Here is a 14,392-nt window from a genome sequence, read left to right on the forward strand (position 1 = left end):
TTGGATGAGTACTGGTAAAAAAAAAAAAATAATTAACATTGGAGTTAGCAATTGCCCGAGAAGAACTGATGACCACTATGAGGTTCTGAGGCACACACAGATGGAACATATGAACCAGCAGTCCTCCAGAGGGAAGAGCTTGTTAGTGTTGTGCTGAGATTATTTAACCACCTCTGTTAAATCTCCAGGATCACAATCTGTGGGTCCTGAAAAGATTACCTCAAAGGCTGAGCATGTGAAGTTTGAAGAGAGCTAAAATTAACAAGTCAGTTAGCAGCCTATACTATTGCAGTATGGTAAATCAGATTTACTAAGCATTTAGATTACTGTACTATGTACCAATTTGTGATTATGAATGAGAGTACTACAGCTGTATTCATTTCTAGTTGATTTAATTGCAGAACTGTCCAAATAGTGTAGCATATCTAGTACTGCTACCCTCTCTCTCTCTGTTTTTTTGTTATAAATGGTTTGACTCTAAAGATGCATTTATTTAAATACCTGTAAAATGTATGGCATTGATAAAAGCACAGCCGTGGTGGTAGCCTTTACAGTTAACATTTGAGAGAAGGTCTTGTATATCCTTCTGACGTCCATGAGAGTGCCTGCAGATGGAATGCGAGTGCATCTTCCAACCAAAGTAATTAACTCTTAAATTGCGGCTCTTCTGCTATCATGGTGCAAAGTGTCATCTTAACATTAGCTTTTTTTTAATGTTTCTGTACTTTTGTTTAATTGCTAAAAGTACCCTGTCTAAATATTCTCCTGTTTGTAAGAATTTAGAGCTCTGTCAATGGGGTTGTATGGTTAGAGTTCTTTAGAGCTATTTTCTGTCATAGGTTCATAGGTAGGTACTAGGCTATTGGCCCTAGGGCCTATATGAGCCTAGCCAAAAATGTACCCTGGCTTTCGCCACCTAAGAAAATTATTTTCCTGTGCCCATGTTGAGCAAAGCCACAGAGGTGATCCCTAGGATGAATTTCCTCTCTCCCATCTAATCATCAAGATTTTTCTTGAAGAGTGCTAATGAGGAGCTTAGTTTAATATAGATAGGTAGCTTGTTCAAGTGTATGGGAAATCTCTGGGACATGAATCTATCCCTCTAGCATGTTCTGTTTATTGTGTGGCAAGGTTTAGGTCCCTAGAGCGTGTAGCTCAGAGGGATTGGGATTTCTTTAATTGGAGCATGTCTAACAGCCCTGGGTTTGACATAACTTTGTATGTTAGGCAGAGATCGCCTCTGAGTAGGCGATATGCGACGGAGTAAAGCTGGAGTTTTTTGAGATTGTTTATTGCTAAATCAGGAAGATATTGCTGTCTGTCTTTAAGTGGAACACACATTTGTAAAGCATTTGGTCTCCACATACAGAACAGCAAAAACTGCCATTGATTTTAATATAACAGCTTTGTGTTCTACATGTTTTCAAAACTGTTAACCTGATGTGCTGCTACACAAGAACATTCTAAGCTCATAGCTATATTCAGAAGTGATATATCTAGCAGTTCAGTAGTTTACATGCTTACTACTACCATCAGAACTGCAAACAAAATTTACTTTTTATCAGAGTCTACCATTTGTAAAATGTAAGTAAAGGTAATGCAGTAAGTTAACTGGAACTCAAACAACCAGAAAAAAATCAAAGAAATTCAGTACAGTATGAACAATTCAGTTTTTCATGTGTTGCACTGTTTTCCCCCTGTAGAAACATATCTTACATTTTTAGAGTTTGAGTGTTAAAAATGAAGATACAAATAAATTCCCTCTCCCCCCCAACATAACAAGTCCAACCAAACAAGTCAATTCACTAAAATGTCAGCACTTGCTCCATACTCGCTCAGTTTGCATTAGATTGCACATTCTGTCTCCGACTCAGTCACACAGACACACACAGTCTCTTCAGCTCTCATGCATGCATTTACTCTCTCTGATCTCTCTCTCTCTCACACACACTCTTCATCTTTCATACATCTCTCGATCTCTCACGCAGTTACTTCTGCTTTCATACATGCATTCACTGTCTCTTTCTGGTCAGTTCATTCAATTCCAGTTCACTCGGCATGCCACTGAAAAATGTTCCAAGTTCCATGCTTCCTAGTAGAAATATAAGTTTAAAATATTATTCCAGCCAGGCTTTGTTACTGTATTTCAATATTAAAATCAAATCAATACAGTGTTTATGATATGGTATAGCATATAGGGTACAGTATTTACAAGGTCCCTTTTTTAACAGTAACTCTCAAGCAGCCAGAATCCCCACCAATCCCCATGGGTGCTGGTTAATTGAGAGTTACTGTAAAGACTATGATTAATGATTGATCATTCATTGAGCAAGATGCAGCAATATTGATGTTTTTTGATTTTTTTTTTAAATGTGACATAGAATATTTGTAAAGTCATTAACCAGTGCTGAGTAAAACAAGATGTGGCTCATATAATGAGACTAAAGTAATCAAGAATGATGTCTGCATGAATAACCATGGAAAGAATGATCAAATTGATATTTTCTCCTTGTATCCTTTTCAGGTTTGCTTTAATCCTAAATTTCATTTTCAGTATCCCATCTATCATGTTAGTATTGTATTTGGGAAAAGGTGGTACTGGCTGCGGTGTCATTTTAAGATGGCTGTATTGAAAATATTTGCAGTGCTCCAGTCTAAATTATTTTCATATAAGGTATTATTTTAGCTTTGAAATCACTATGATAGAAAAATGTTAAATGGCATTACAAAGCCAGCCTTATTAAGGTTATTACTCATTGTGTGTTTATATAGAATTCCTTGTAATAAGGTACCCATGACCAGTCCTTTTCAGCTTAGATGACTGGCTAGAGTAAAATAATAATTCTCTGCACACTTGATTAATTTACTGACTGCTGAATTTATTGGGAAATAACTGAACCTGATATTTTCTTTCTCAGCTCATTGTAATTCTGAAGTAGTAGCCATTGATGTGCCTTCTAGCCCTGGAAGTTTCCTTGAACTTTCCATGACAGATATGAGTAATATAATTGCTTCAACACCCAAAGCCAGTATCCAGAGACGAAGAAGCAGCAAAAAATCTGAAAGACGACTTAAGTCAAGGTAGGAGAACAGAGTGGAAAAAAAATCTGATTTATATTTATATCCTGATTTCTTAATTTGCTTGGATATATTAAAATGGCATTCATAGAACTTTGAAGTATGGTATGTTTTATTGCAAAAACATTTTATGGTTCACCTCTTCTAGATATGTAGAAAAGACTTGATTCTTTTATGAAACTTCTCCCGTTATGTAGTTAACCAGATGTTCTTCATGTTTCACTGTTGCAGTCATCACAATTGGGTTATCCCTGCCAGGGTAGCCCTCGGCTGGCCAGAATACCAGAGACTTAGTATTTCTGCATCGGTTGCAGTCACTTGAGGACTGACATCAAGTCATCAGTAGTATAAAGTAAGGCAGCCGACACCATTACATCAATCTTTCTTGTTGTGGAGCCCGAAGCAGAAGCAGTTCGCATGAATACCGGTCGGACTCTTACCTGAGATGTTCTTCATCTCACATTGCTGCAGTCCTGACACTTGGGTAGTCCGCTGTCCCAGTCGGCCCGAATACCAAAGTATAAGGCTGACGTCGGTCAAGGCGCATTAGTCTGACGTCAGGACGTCAGGGTACAAATGCGCATGACCGACGTCATTTCCTCTGTCTTTTTTGCCACATGGTCCGATGCAGAAGCAGTTTTGCAAGTGCAGGTTGGCGTTCTGAGATTTTCCGAAGTCGGAGTTTCAGACCGAATCCAAGTTGGCTAAGTACCCCGTTGGGGAATATTTTGGTTTTTTCTTGCCTCAGTATTTTACCGGATGTCAGAAAAAGTGAATAACTGTATTTCTTGTGGGAAACAGATACCTCATAGGGATTACCATACCTTGTGTATACCTTGCTTAGGGCCTGAGCACGACGTTGTTGGCTGTCGCTCTTGTGCTAGATTTAACAAACGCACTATAAAGAGAAGATTAGATTGTGCCAGGTTAGTTTTGGGAAGCGGTGTAATTATAAAATGCCGCCGGATTCTCCGGCGCCCGCTTCCAAAAAGCGCAAGGACAAAACAGCAAAGCCTAGGCTGGAAGAACCGTCCGTCGGACGCCGGTTCTTTAGAGGGCTCGTGGAGCCAGAGGTTCAGCCAGAAATTTCTTTGGAATCCCAGGAGAGACTTTATTACTGCAAGATGTGACCTCTCAGGAGGTAGGCCAGGCGGAAGGGGCTTCTCAGGTAGCTGTTCTTCCCTCCCTTCTAAGGTGGTTAGGCCCTCCCTGCTGTTTCCAAGGCTTCTCCCAGGGGCAGGCCAGGTTTTGTTTCAGGTGTTACCCCTAGTTCTTCAGGGTCTGTACCTAAGAAGCATATGCTTAAGATGGCAGAAGATTTGATTACAATGATTAGAGGTTCTATGCCCCGTCCTGATAAGAGGCCTAGGGTGGAACCTGAGCTTGGGAGTTTTGAGCAGTGTTCGGATGCTTCTGAGTCTTCGGCTGAAGACTTGCAGGAGTATTCTCCTTACTCTGATTCTGATGTAGATGATTCTACTCCTTCTGCTTCTCCTCCTGAGGATTTTTCATTTTCAGAGACTCTTCATTCCATGAGGGAGCATTTTAAATGGGAAGGTCAGGATTTCTCTGATTCCAGGAAAAGGCTTAGGGAATTTTGTTTCTACCCCAGCATAGGCCTTTAGCTATACCTCCTGTTCTAGATGTGGTGGAGGATGTTTTTGCAGAGGCTTCTCTGAACCCTGATTCTTTGCCTCCTGCTCCAGTTAAACCGGATAGATATTATAGGGTGCCTGAAGCTCATAAGTATCTTTTAAGAGTCCTAGGGCAGACCCAGAAACTGTTTCACAGGGGCCTAAAGGTGTTAAGGCTTCTGTTGTTAAAAATCCTGTTCCTCCAGATAAAGAGGCAAGGGCTTTGGATAGATGGGGAAAGAAAGTGTATACTTCTTCCACTTTGGCCATGAGAGCTTTGAATTGCCAGTTCCACATGTTGAAATACCAAAATTATCTCCTTTCACAATTAAAGTCTAAGGTAGATGCTTTGGCGGAAGGTATTGAGTGTAAAGAGTTGCAGGATTTAGTTCATGTTTCTGAACAGGTGGGTAAGCATTCTTTGCAATGTGGTTTTGATGCTGTGCAGGCCTCTTCGAGGGTGGCTGCCACTGGTTCGGTTCTTCGCAGGCACGCCTGGTTGAGGGATCAGAATTTAGCTGAGCATGTGAAGACGAGGATTTTAGATGCTCCTTTACAATCTGATGTGTTGTTTGGTTCGCCTGTGGAAGCAGTTCTAAAGAAAATGGAAGACAAGGCTAAGTCTATGCAGACTGTTAAAGATTTTTGCAGGTTCAGCCTCCAAGTTTAGTAGAAATTGGCCTACCAAGGGGTGGACATATCCTGCTTATGATTCCCAGTCTAGGGGTAGGTCTAGACGTGGTAGGGGCAGAGCTCAAGGTTCTTTTAGGCCTAGAACAGGAGTTCACCTGCTCAGTCTTCTGGTGAGGGCAGGGGTCAGTCCTTTCGTAAACAGACCCAATGACCTGCCTTTTCAGCTGCCAGAATCTTCTCGTCTGGCAGCACCTTTGGGAGGAAGGTTGGCACTTTTCAAAGAAAACTGGAGTTTAATTACCCAAGACAGATGGGTATTGGATATCATTCACCACGGTTACAGGTTTTATTTCCATACCTTGCCTCCTTTCAAAGGCATGCCAGACATTCCTCCTCAACAAAGGAAAGAGGCTCACAAGCAAATTTCTCTGCTGCTCCAAATAGGGGCCATTCAGCCGGTTCCTGTGCCAGAAAGGGGCCTAGGATTTTATTCTCGCCTGTTCCTAGTACCAAAAAAGGGGAACACGTGGAGACCAATTTTGGATCTGTCTATCCTCAACACTTATCTGGACATTCCCAAGTTCAAAATGTTGACGTTACAACAGCTTTTACCTCTGCTGGGCAAAGATCACTGGATGGTAACCTTGGATCTCAAGGAAGCTTACCTTCATGTTCCTATCAGACTAATTTGCAGGAAGTATCTGCGTTTTCGAGCTGGGAATTCTCATTATCAGTTCTCTGCATTGCCCTTTGGCTTATCTACTACGCCCAGAGTATTCACAAAGGTTCTGGCTCCAGTGATAGCTTTCTTCAGGCTAAAAGGAATACAAATCTATCCTTATTTGGACGATTGCCTGATTCTGGCTCAAGGAAGGGACGTGCTTCTTCAGCATTTGGAATATGTGATAGCAGTGCTAAGATGCCTAGGGTATTCTGTGAACGAAATAAAGTCCAGTCTAGTACCCTCTCAAGACATGTGCTTTCTGGGTGTGAGACTGAATACAGCAACCCAGATGGCCTTTTAACCCCGGACAAACAAAAGAATCTTTCTTTACTTCCATCAACTATCTCATCAGTCCGGGCTGACTGCAAGGACAGTCCTTCAAGCCTTAGGGTTCATGGCATCTTGTATTCTGGTACTTCCCAATGCCAAACTGCATATGAGGAAGCTACAATATGGACACAGCACTGCCAGGATTTGGACACTGTCATTCAAATAATACCTTGCATTCAAAAGGAATTTTTGTGGTGGGCTCAGGAATGTCACCTAAACAAGGGACTCTCTGTGACCCGGCCAGAGGCGAGTCAGATTCTAACGACAGATGCCTCAGACACAGCTTGGGGAGCTCATCTGAATGGAAAGTGGATACAAGACAAGTGGCCTGCCAGACTGCAGCATCTACATATCAACATGAAGGAGATGTTAGCAGTCCAGTTTGCATTACTGGCTTTCAAGGATTTACTTCTTCCAGGGCAGGTGTTGATTCTAACAGACAACACAACTGTCATGTGGTACATCAACAAACAAGGGGAACACATTCTTATCCTCTATGCAGGCAAGCAATGATTTTGTGGGAGACTGCGTTAAGCTTGCAACTGAATCTTCAAGCAAGGTTTCTGCCAGAAGCACAGAACTCCTTAGCAGATGTGTTAAGCAGGCAAATCATGGATCCCCACGAGTGGAAACTGGATCTTCATGTATTTCAGACATTGACAGTGTCATGGGGAACTCCAGACATAGATCTGTTCGCTTCTCCACTAAACCACCAGCTGCCAAAGTTTTGCACGAAAAGGTTTCATCACACTGCCTGGAAAGTGGATGCTCTTTCTTTCAGTTGGAAAAATCTTCATGTGTATGCCTTTCCACCTCTGCCTCTCCTCCCAAAGGTACTCCTAAAGGTCAGACAAGACAAGCCAAGGATGATTTTAATAGCTCCAGATTGGCCTCGGCAGCACTGGTACCCATTGCTGAGGAGTCTGGTAAGGAAGCCTCCATGGCCCTTACCTTTGATTCCACACCTATTGTCTCAGAAGGACGGGCATCTACTCAATGTCAAGCTTCACTCTCTTCATCTAACAGCCTGGCATATTCTGTTTTGAACCATAGCAGGTCTCAGCTTCCTCAACAAGTTTTGAATGTGATTATGGAAGCCAGAAGACCTAGTACAAGGAAAGTGTACGCAGGAAAATGGAAGAGATTTTTATTTTGGTGTGCAGCAAAGGATTTGGATGTTTGAGCCAAATTTGAGTGTGGCTCTTCAATATCTTACTGAGTTATTGGACAAAGGTTTGTCTTTCTCTTCCATTAAGATTCATGCTGCAGCAATTTCAGCTCACTATGATTGTGACCCAACATTGTTTTCTCATCCTTTGTTCAAGCAATTTCTTAGAGGGGCAAAGAATATAAGACCCCACGTAGAGCTCCTACTCCTGCTTGGGACCTCAATTTTGTGTTGGAGAAACTCACTCTACAACCTTTTGAGCCTGCAGCTACTGCTGAATTGAAATATTTGTCATGGAAGACTGCTTTTTTGTTAGCCATTACTTCTGCAAGAAGGGTGTCTGAATTGTAGGCCCTTATGGTGGTTGAGCCTTTCCTGATTTTTCATAAGGATAGGGTATCTTTACGTACTAATCCTTCCTTTATGCCTAAAGTGGTTTCTAGTGTGGCTTTAAACCAAACTATTCATTTGCCTACCTTTTATGCGAATCCCCAAAATAAGGGGGAAAAGATTTTGCACACTTTAGATGTACACAGGCAATTACGTTATTATTTAAGCAGGACTAAGGATTTTAGGCAGTCTCAGCAGTTGTTTGTTTCTTTTGCTTTGAGTTCTCAGGGTAAGCCTGTGTCAAAACAAACTATTTCTAAGTGGATTGGGTTTTGCATTACTTTCTGTTACTCCCATCATGGCAAGGAGATTCCAGCTGGGATTAGGCCTCATTCCACTAGGGCTACTGCCACTTCAACAGCATTTCTAAGGGGGGTGGCAACTAAGGATATTTTGGAGGCAGCTACTTGGAGTTCAGTGCATACCTTCTCTAAGCATTACCACCTTCCTCTCTACTCTAAATCTAGGGCTGGTTTTGCCACTGCTATTTTACAGGGCATGTTGTCAGCTCCTGCTTCTTTGTGATTTGCCATCCTCCCTTACCTCTGCTTTGGGATTCTACCCAAGTGTCAGGACTGCAGCAATGTGAGATGAAGAACATAGTACAGTTTTGTACCTACCATAAATGTAGATGTTCGAAGATCCACATTGCTGCAGTCCAATTTACCCTCCCTCCTTCCCCTCTGTGTTTAGGGGTGGTTGTGTGGGTGGGATTGTACCTTTCTGACTTTGTATATATTGTACATATATTTGGTACAGGGTGTTTGGTGTGTTGTTGTTTTTTGGTTTGGCCTTATCTTTTTAGGGTCTTCTGACATCTGGGGCAAGAAAAGACTGAGGAAATGACGTCGGTCATGCGAATTTGTACCCTGACGTCCTGACGTCAGACTAATGCGCCTTGACCGACGTCAGCCTTATACTTTGGTATTCAGGCCGACTGGGACAGCGGACTACCCAAGTGTCAGGACTGCAGCAATGTGGATCTTCGAACATCTACATTTATGGTAGGTACAAAACTGTACTTTTTCGTCTACCGAATTGAAGTTGAAGTCTTCTAAAGCTGAGTACCCCATTGGGGATTCTTTTTTCTTGCACTAACAGATGTCAGAAAAAGTTAATTGTCACGCCTGTGGAAAACAAATAGCACACAGAGACTTCCACTCTTACTGCATCACTTATTTAGGCCCAGACCACAACGTCCCTCGTTGCTTCTGTGCTTTGTTCAACACCAGAACTAGTCATCGTCTGGCCCTTATTGTAGCCAGATATTTTTGCTTACAGTCCTCAAATTCCATTGTAGCTTCAGTAAGCCATCCGACAGCAGATCTTCTGAAAAAATGTAAAGTTAGACAGAAACAGACTGCACAGGTCCAAACCTACCGACAATGCTTCCGTTAAGCTAGTCGCCAGTTCTCTGGTACTCAGTGAGGTGCTTTTGCAGCCCCTGTGCCTGCTTTTTTTGATTCACAGGCTGCTATCATGACCCTTTCATAGTCCAGTATGCCTCAAAACTCTTTTTCAACTAAGGATCCTGCAGTCATCTCAACCTTGGATGGGTCCTGAGCCACTGAGCAGGCACCGGCTACCAAGGAAGTACTTCGCACTACCGAATCCCGACACATGGATGTTGTGGAGGAGGTTTTCCTCGAATCCAGCTTGACTCCTGACGCCCTTCCTCCTGCTCCCAGAAAACCAGACAGGTACTATAGAGTCCCTGACTCTCACAAATATCTTTTTAAAAATCCTACAGCTGACCCTAAGGTTATTTCTCAAGGGCCAAAAGGGATTAAAGCAACCTCTACTAAGAATCCCACCCCCCTCAGACAGGGATTCCCGACCATTGGACAGATGGGGTAAAAAAGTATACACCATAGCTACTCTTGCTGTCAGAGCACTAAATTGTCAGTTCCATATGCTGAAATTTTAGCAACATACCTTGGAACTCCTTAAACATAAAATGTCTTCCTTTCCTGCTTGGGCAGAATCTAAAGATTTACAAGAGTTAATGCATTCTGCAAGTCAAGTAACTAAACACACCTTACACTGTGGTTCTGATGCCCTAGAAACTTCTTGCAGGGTAGCAGTCACTGGATCTGTCATTAGAAGGCATGCATGGCTTAAGGAACAACTCCTGCCAGACCATGTCAAATCTAAATTGTTGGATGCCCCTTGCACAAAGATAACTTATTTGGCACTAAGGCAGAAGAGGTCTTAAAAAAGAAAGAAAAAGCAAAATCTCTGCAGTTAAGGATTTCTTGCAGGTCCAGCAGGCATTCTCCCTACAAACACCGGTCCTTTTCTACGAGTAAACTGGCCCAGACTAGGCCCCGGGGAAGCAGACCCCCCCAGATAGCAGCCCCAGGGAATGCAGAGATCTAAGCAGTGGACTACCTCCACTTCAAAACCAGGGAGTTCTAAGCCACACCCTTATGGTAAGAACTCACCATGGCTCTCCTCATCCACCCCCTCCCTCTGCCCACTTCCTCTTACCTCTAAGAGGAAAACTCTCCTTTCACTTAAGCACCTGGGCCACCATTACCAAGAACCATACAAATTTTCTTTCCAGACCCGTCCAACCTCAAAAGGGTTCCCAGATCTACCAGCAAATCAGTGGGCAGAGGCTCAAAAGCAAATCCTTGCCCTGCTCTCTGAGGACAGTAGAGCATGTTCCTGCAGAACAGCTAGTCCAAGGTTTCTACTCCAGACTTTTTCTGGTACCCAGAAAAGAGGGCACCTGGTGCCCCATCCTCAATCTATCCATTCTAAATGCCTTCCTGGTTATCCCAAAATTCAAAATGCTCACCCTCCACCAGCTTTTACCCATGATTTCCAAGGATGCTTGACTAGCCACCCTAGATCTAAAAGAGGCCTACCTCCACTCCACATTCCTATCAGGGAATTATGCAGGAAATATTTCCACTTCAGGGCAGGATCTCAATGCTTTCAGTTCTCTGCACTTCCCTTTGGCTTATCAACTGCTCCCAGAGTTTTCACAAAATGTCTTGCTCTGGCCATTGCCTTTTGCAGACAAAGAAATATTCAGATTTATCCATGCTTAGACGACTGCCTTATTCAGGCAGACGGCCAAGAAAAGCTGCTCAAGCACATGGCCTTTTTAAAGACCCTACTAACCTCCCTAGGGTACACAATCAATGAAAAGAAATCCAAACAGGTGCCCACCCAAAGTATAATCTTCCTAGGAGCAAGTCTGGACACAGCATCCCAGATGGCATACCTTACTCCAGAGAAATGCATTTTCCTGACAGCCTACTTCTCTCAACTAGCCACCAGTCCCCAGCTAACTGCAAGGAAGATCTTGCAAGCTCTGGGGTTCAAGGCATCTTGCATGCTACGCATTCCATGTGCCAGACTGCATATGAGGAAACTTCAGTGGTACCTAAAGAGCCTTTGGTGCCAACACTCTCAAGACTTGGAAACTCTTCTACCTTTAATTCCTTGCCTGACCCTTTGGCAACACAGCCTCTGCCATGCAACTACACATGTTAGCACAATTCCTACCAAGTTCCCTCAACTCTGTAGCAGACCACTTAAGCAGAAATCTTCTGGACCCCCATGAGTGGCAACTCCACAGAAGTACCTTCACCCTAATAACTCAGAAATGGGGAACCCCGAAGGTTGACCTCTTTGCCTCCCACACCAACCATCAGATGAGCAAATTCTGCACCAGGGAGCATCACTGCATGGCTTGGAATGTGGATGCCCTGTCCTTCCCCTGGGTCAATCTATTGGTCTATGCCTTTCCTCCCCTACCTTTCATCCCCAGGGTACTGCTCAAAATAAGGGAGGAAAAACCATGGACCATTCTGATAGCTCCAGACTGGTCCCAGCAGCACTGGTACCCCTTGCTGCGCAGCCTGTCCCCGGTACCCCCATGGCATTTTCCTCAGATTCCAAACCTCCTGACCCAGAGGGAAGGGGAATTCATGCATCCTCAATTGCAGACACTCAATTTGGCAACTTGGCTTATTCCCTAACCCCGAACCAATATGCCAATCTCAGTAAACAGGTTCTGGATGTTATCCGTGAGGCCAGACGTCCTAGCACCAGAAAGTCTTATGCTGATAAATGGAAAAGGTTCTGCACCTGGATCCAGGCTAAGGGACCCAATACAGCACAGCCCTCCCTCCCTCTCATCCTGGATTACTTAGCTGACCTACTACACAGTGGCCTCTCTTTCTCCTCTATAAAAATTCATGCTTCTGCTATTTTTGCTCATTTTCCCATTGAGCAACCCCTTTTCTCACATCCTTTGATCAAACAGTTCCTAAGAGGTGTTACCGACTTGAGGCCACCCAGAAGGGCACCAACACCAGCTTGGGACCTTAACTTTGTATTGGAAAAGCTCACTCTGCTCCCTTTTGAACCAGCTTCTTCTGCAGAGCTAAAATTTCTCTCCTGGAAGGCCGCATTCCTTCTGGCCATCACATCAGCCAGAAGAGTCTCTGAACTGCAAGCACTCATGGCTGTGGAACCCTTCATCATCATCCATGCAGACAGGGTCTCCCTTAGAACTAACCCATCCTTTATGCCCAAGGTGGTGTCCAGTCTGGCTCTCAACCAATCCATTCACTTGCCCACCTTTCTTCCAAATCCCTAGAACAAGGGGGAAAGGATTCTTCACTATCTAGATGTGCACAGACAGCTCAAATCACATCTAGACAGGACTAAATCTTTCAGAAAGTCTGATCAATTGCTGGTTAGCTTTGCTACAGGGGCAGATGGCAAAGCCATCTCCAAACAAACCATTTCCAAATGGATAGCAAATTGCATCCATTTCTGCTACAAACAGCATGGAAAGCCTCCCCACAAGGGGGTCAGGACACACTCCACCTGAGCAGCCTCCACCTCTGCAGCTTTTCTCAGAGGAGTCCCCACCAGCGACATCCTGGAGGCTGCCACCTGGACATCTGTTCACACTTTTGCCAAGCATTACCACCTGCCTCTGTTCTGCAAATCCAGGGCACGGTCTGCCTCTGTAGTCTTGCAGGGCATCCTAGCCAGCCCCTAGTTTCATTGACTGCCCCCCCTTTTCCTCAGCTTTGTATCAACCCAAATGTGATGACTGCAACAGTGAAACACGAAGAACATAGTACAGTTGTGTACACTTACCATAAATGTAGATGTTTGAGTGTATTCACTGCTGCAGTCCTGTTTTCCATTACCATTCTAACTTGTTCTCCTTTCCTTACAAGGGACATATTGGTATTTATTTTCCACTGGTGGGGTTTCTTCCACCAGAACCTGGCCTCATACTTGGCGGCTCCTGACAGGTTAGAGCAAGAAAAAGTGATGTAATAGCATTGTCTGCCTTTCTTTATACTACTGACGACCTGATGTCAGTCCTCGAGCAACAGCAACCGACGCAGAACTACTAAGTGTCTGGTATTCGGGCCGGCCGAGGGCTACCCTGGCAGGGATAACCCAAATGTGATGCTTGCAACAGTGAACACACTCAAACATCTACATTTATGGTAAGTGTACACAACTGTACTTTATAAATCAGAATCTCTAGAACTGAGTTTTTAAAAACAGGTTGATTTGGTTCTCTATGTTGTGTACAGGAAATGTAATTAGAAATGTGTGTTGCCAATTGCTAAACATTACCATTCAGAGTAGTAGCAGTTAAAAGCTTAATCCTATGTATCCATTATCCACTCTTCCTGTTGGCTCTTAATTTGTAATTTTTAGTATTCTGCAGTTTCTCCTAACTTTACTGCTAAAATTTCTCTCCATACATGTATATGCTGTGTGTGTTTGGCTGTACCACATTTACTTCACCTATAACACCTGTATTGTGCATTATATACTCCTGATCCTCTTCCCTTTTAAACCTTCATGTAAGTATTTATATGTATATGTATATTTTGATTTTTTATATCTGTTATATACAATACAGAATAATTTAGTTATACCTTTAATCTTACTTAATCTGGGATGAGCTTGCAAATGGTCAAATATGATCAGAGTTATACCCTGGTAAACAGTAAATAAATGAATAATTAGTCAAGTTAATGAAGATGAAAGGAAATTCAATGCGTTACCAGCAGCCAAAGTTAGAATACTGGATCCTGAGTTGTACAAGTCAGAGAAAGCTGGTGGTAAACTGAGTCACCCTTTTGGGGGGTGGGGTTCAAATGTTCCATTGCTGATACTTGGTGATACAGTATCCTGCCAAAGTTTAAGAGCACTATGCACTTTGTCTTCTAGAAATATATGCATAATGCCCCTAGGGCCATTGCACACACAAACCAGTTAGTGGGGGAAGGAATAGATAATCAAAAAAATCCCCATCTCCACTGACCATATATGGCAGTCCCATTTTGTTCCACCAGTCAAGACCATTGTCAAGGTTAATGGTTAAAAGACAGAGTAGTAGTAGGGTGGGAGAAATGGCTTGTATTGAGGCTAGAAGAG

General features: G+C 43.2%; 1 protein-coding gene across 1 annotated transcript in view; it reads left to right on the forward strand.

The window, feature by feature from the left end:
* Nucleotides 1–14,392, forward strand: part of LOC122811525 — a 1,751,548-nt gene that overhangs the window by 1,195,726 nt on the left and 541,430 nt on the right. The window contains exon 10 of the mRNA XM_044083457.1: nucleotides 2,919–3,081. Coding sequence (XP_043939392.1) covers nucleotides 2,919–3,081 — 163 coding nt within the window. The remainder of the gene's footprint in view (nucleotides 1–2,918; nucleotides 3,082–14,392) is intronic.

The sequence above is a fragment of the Protopterus annectens genome, chromosome 1.part0, assembly GCF_019279795.1.
Source record: "Protopterus annectens isolate FY-2018-M chromosome 1.part0, PAN1.0, whole genome shotgun sequence".
NCBI lineage: Eukaryota > Metazoa > Chordata > Ceratodontiformes > Protopteridae > Protopterus > Protopterus annectens.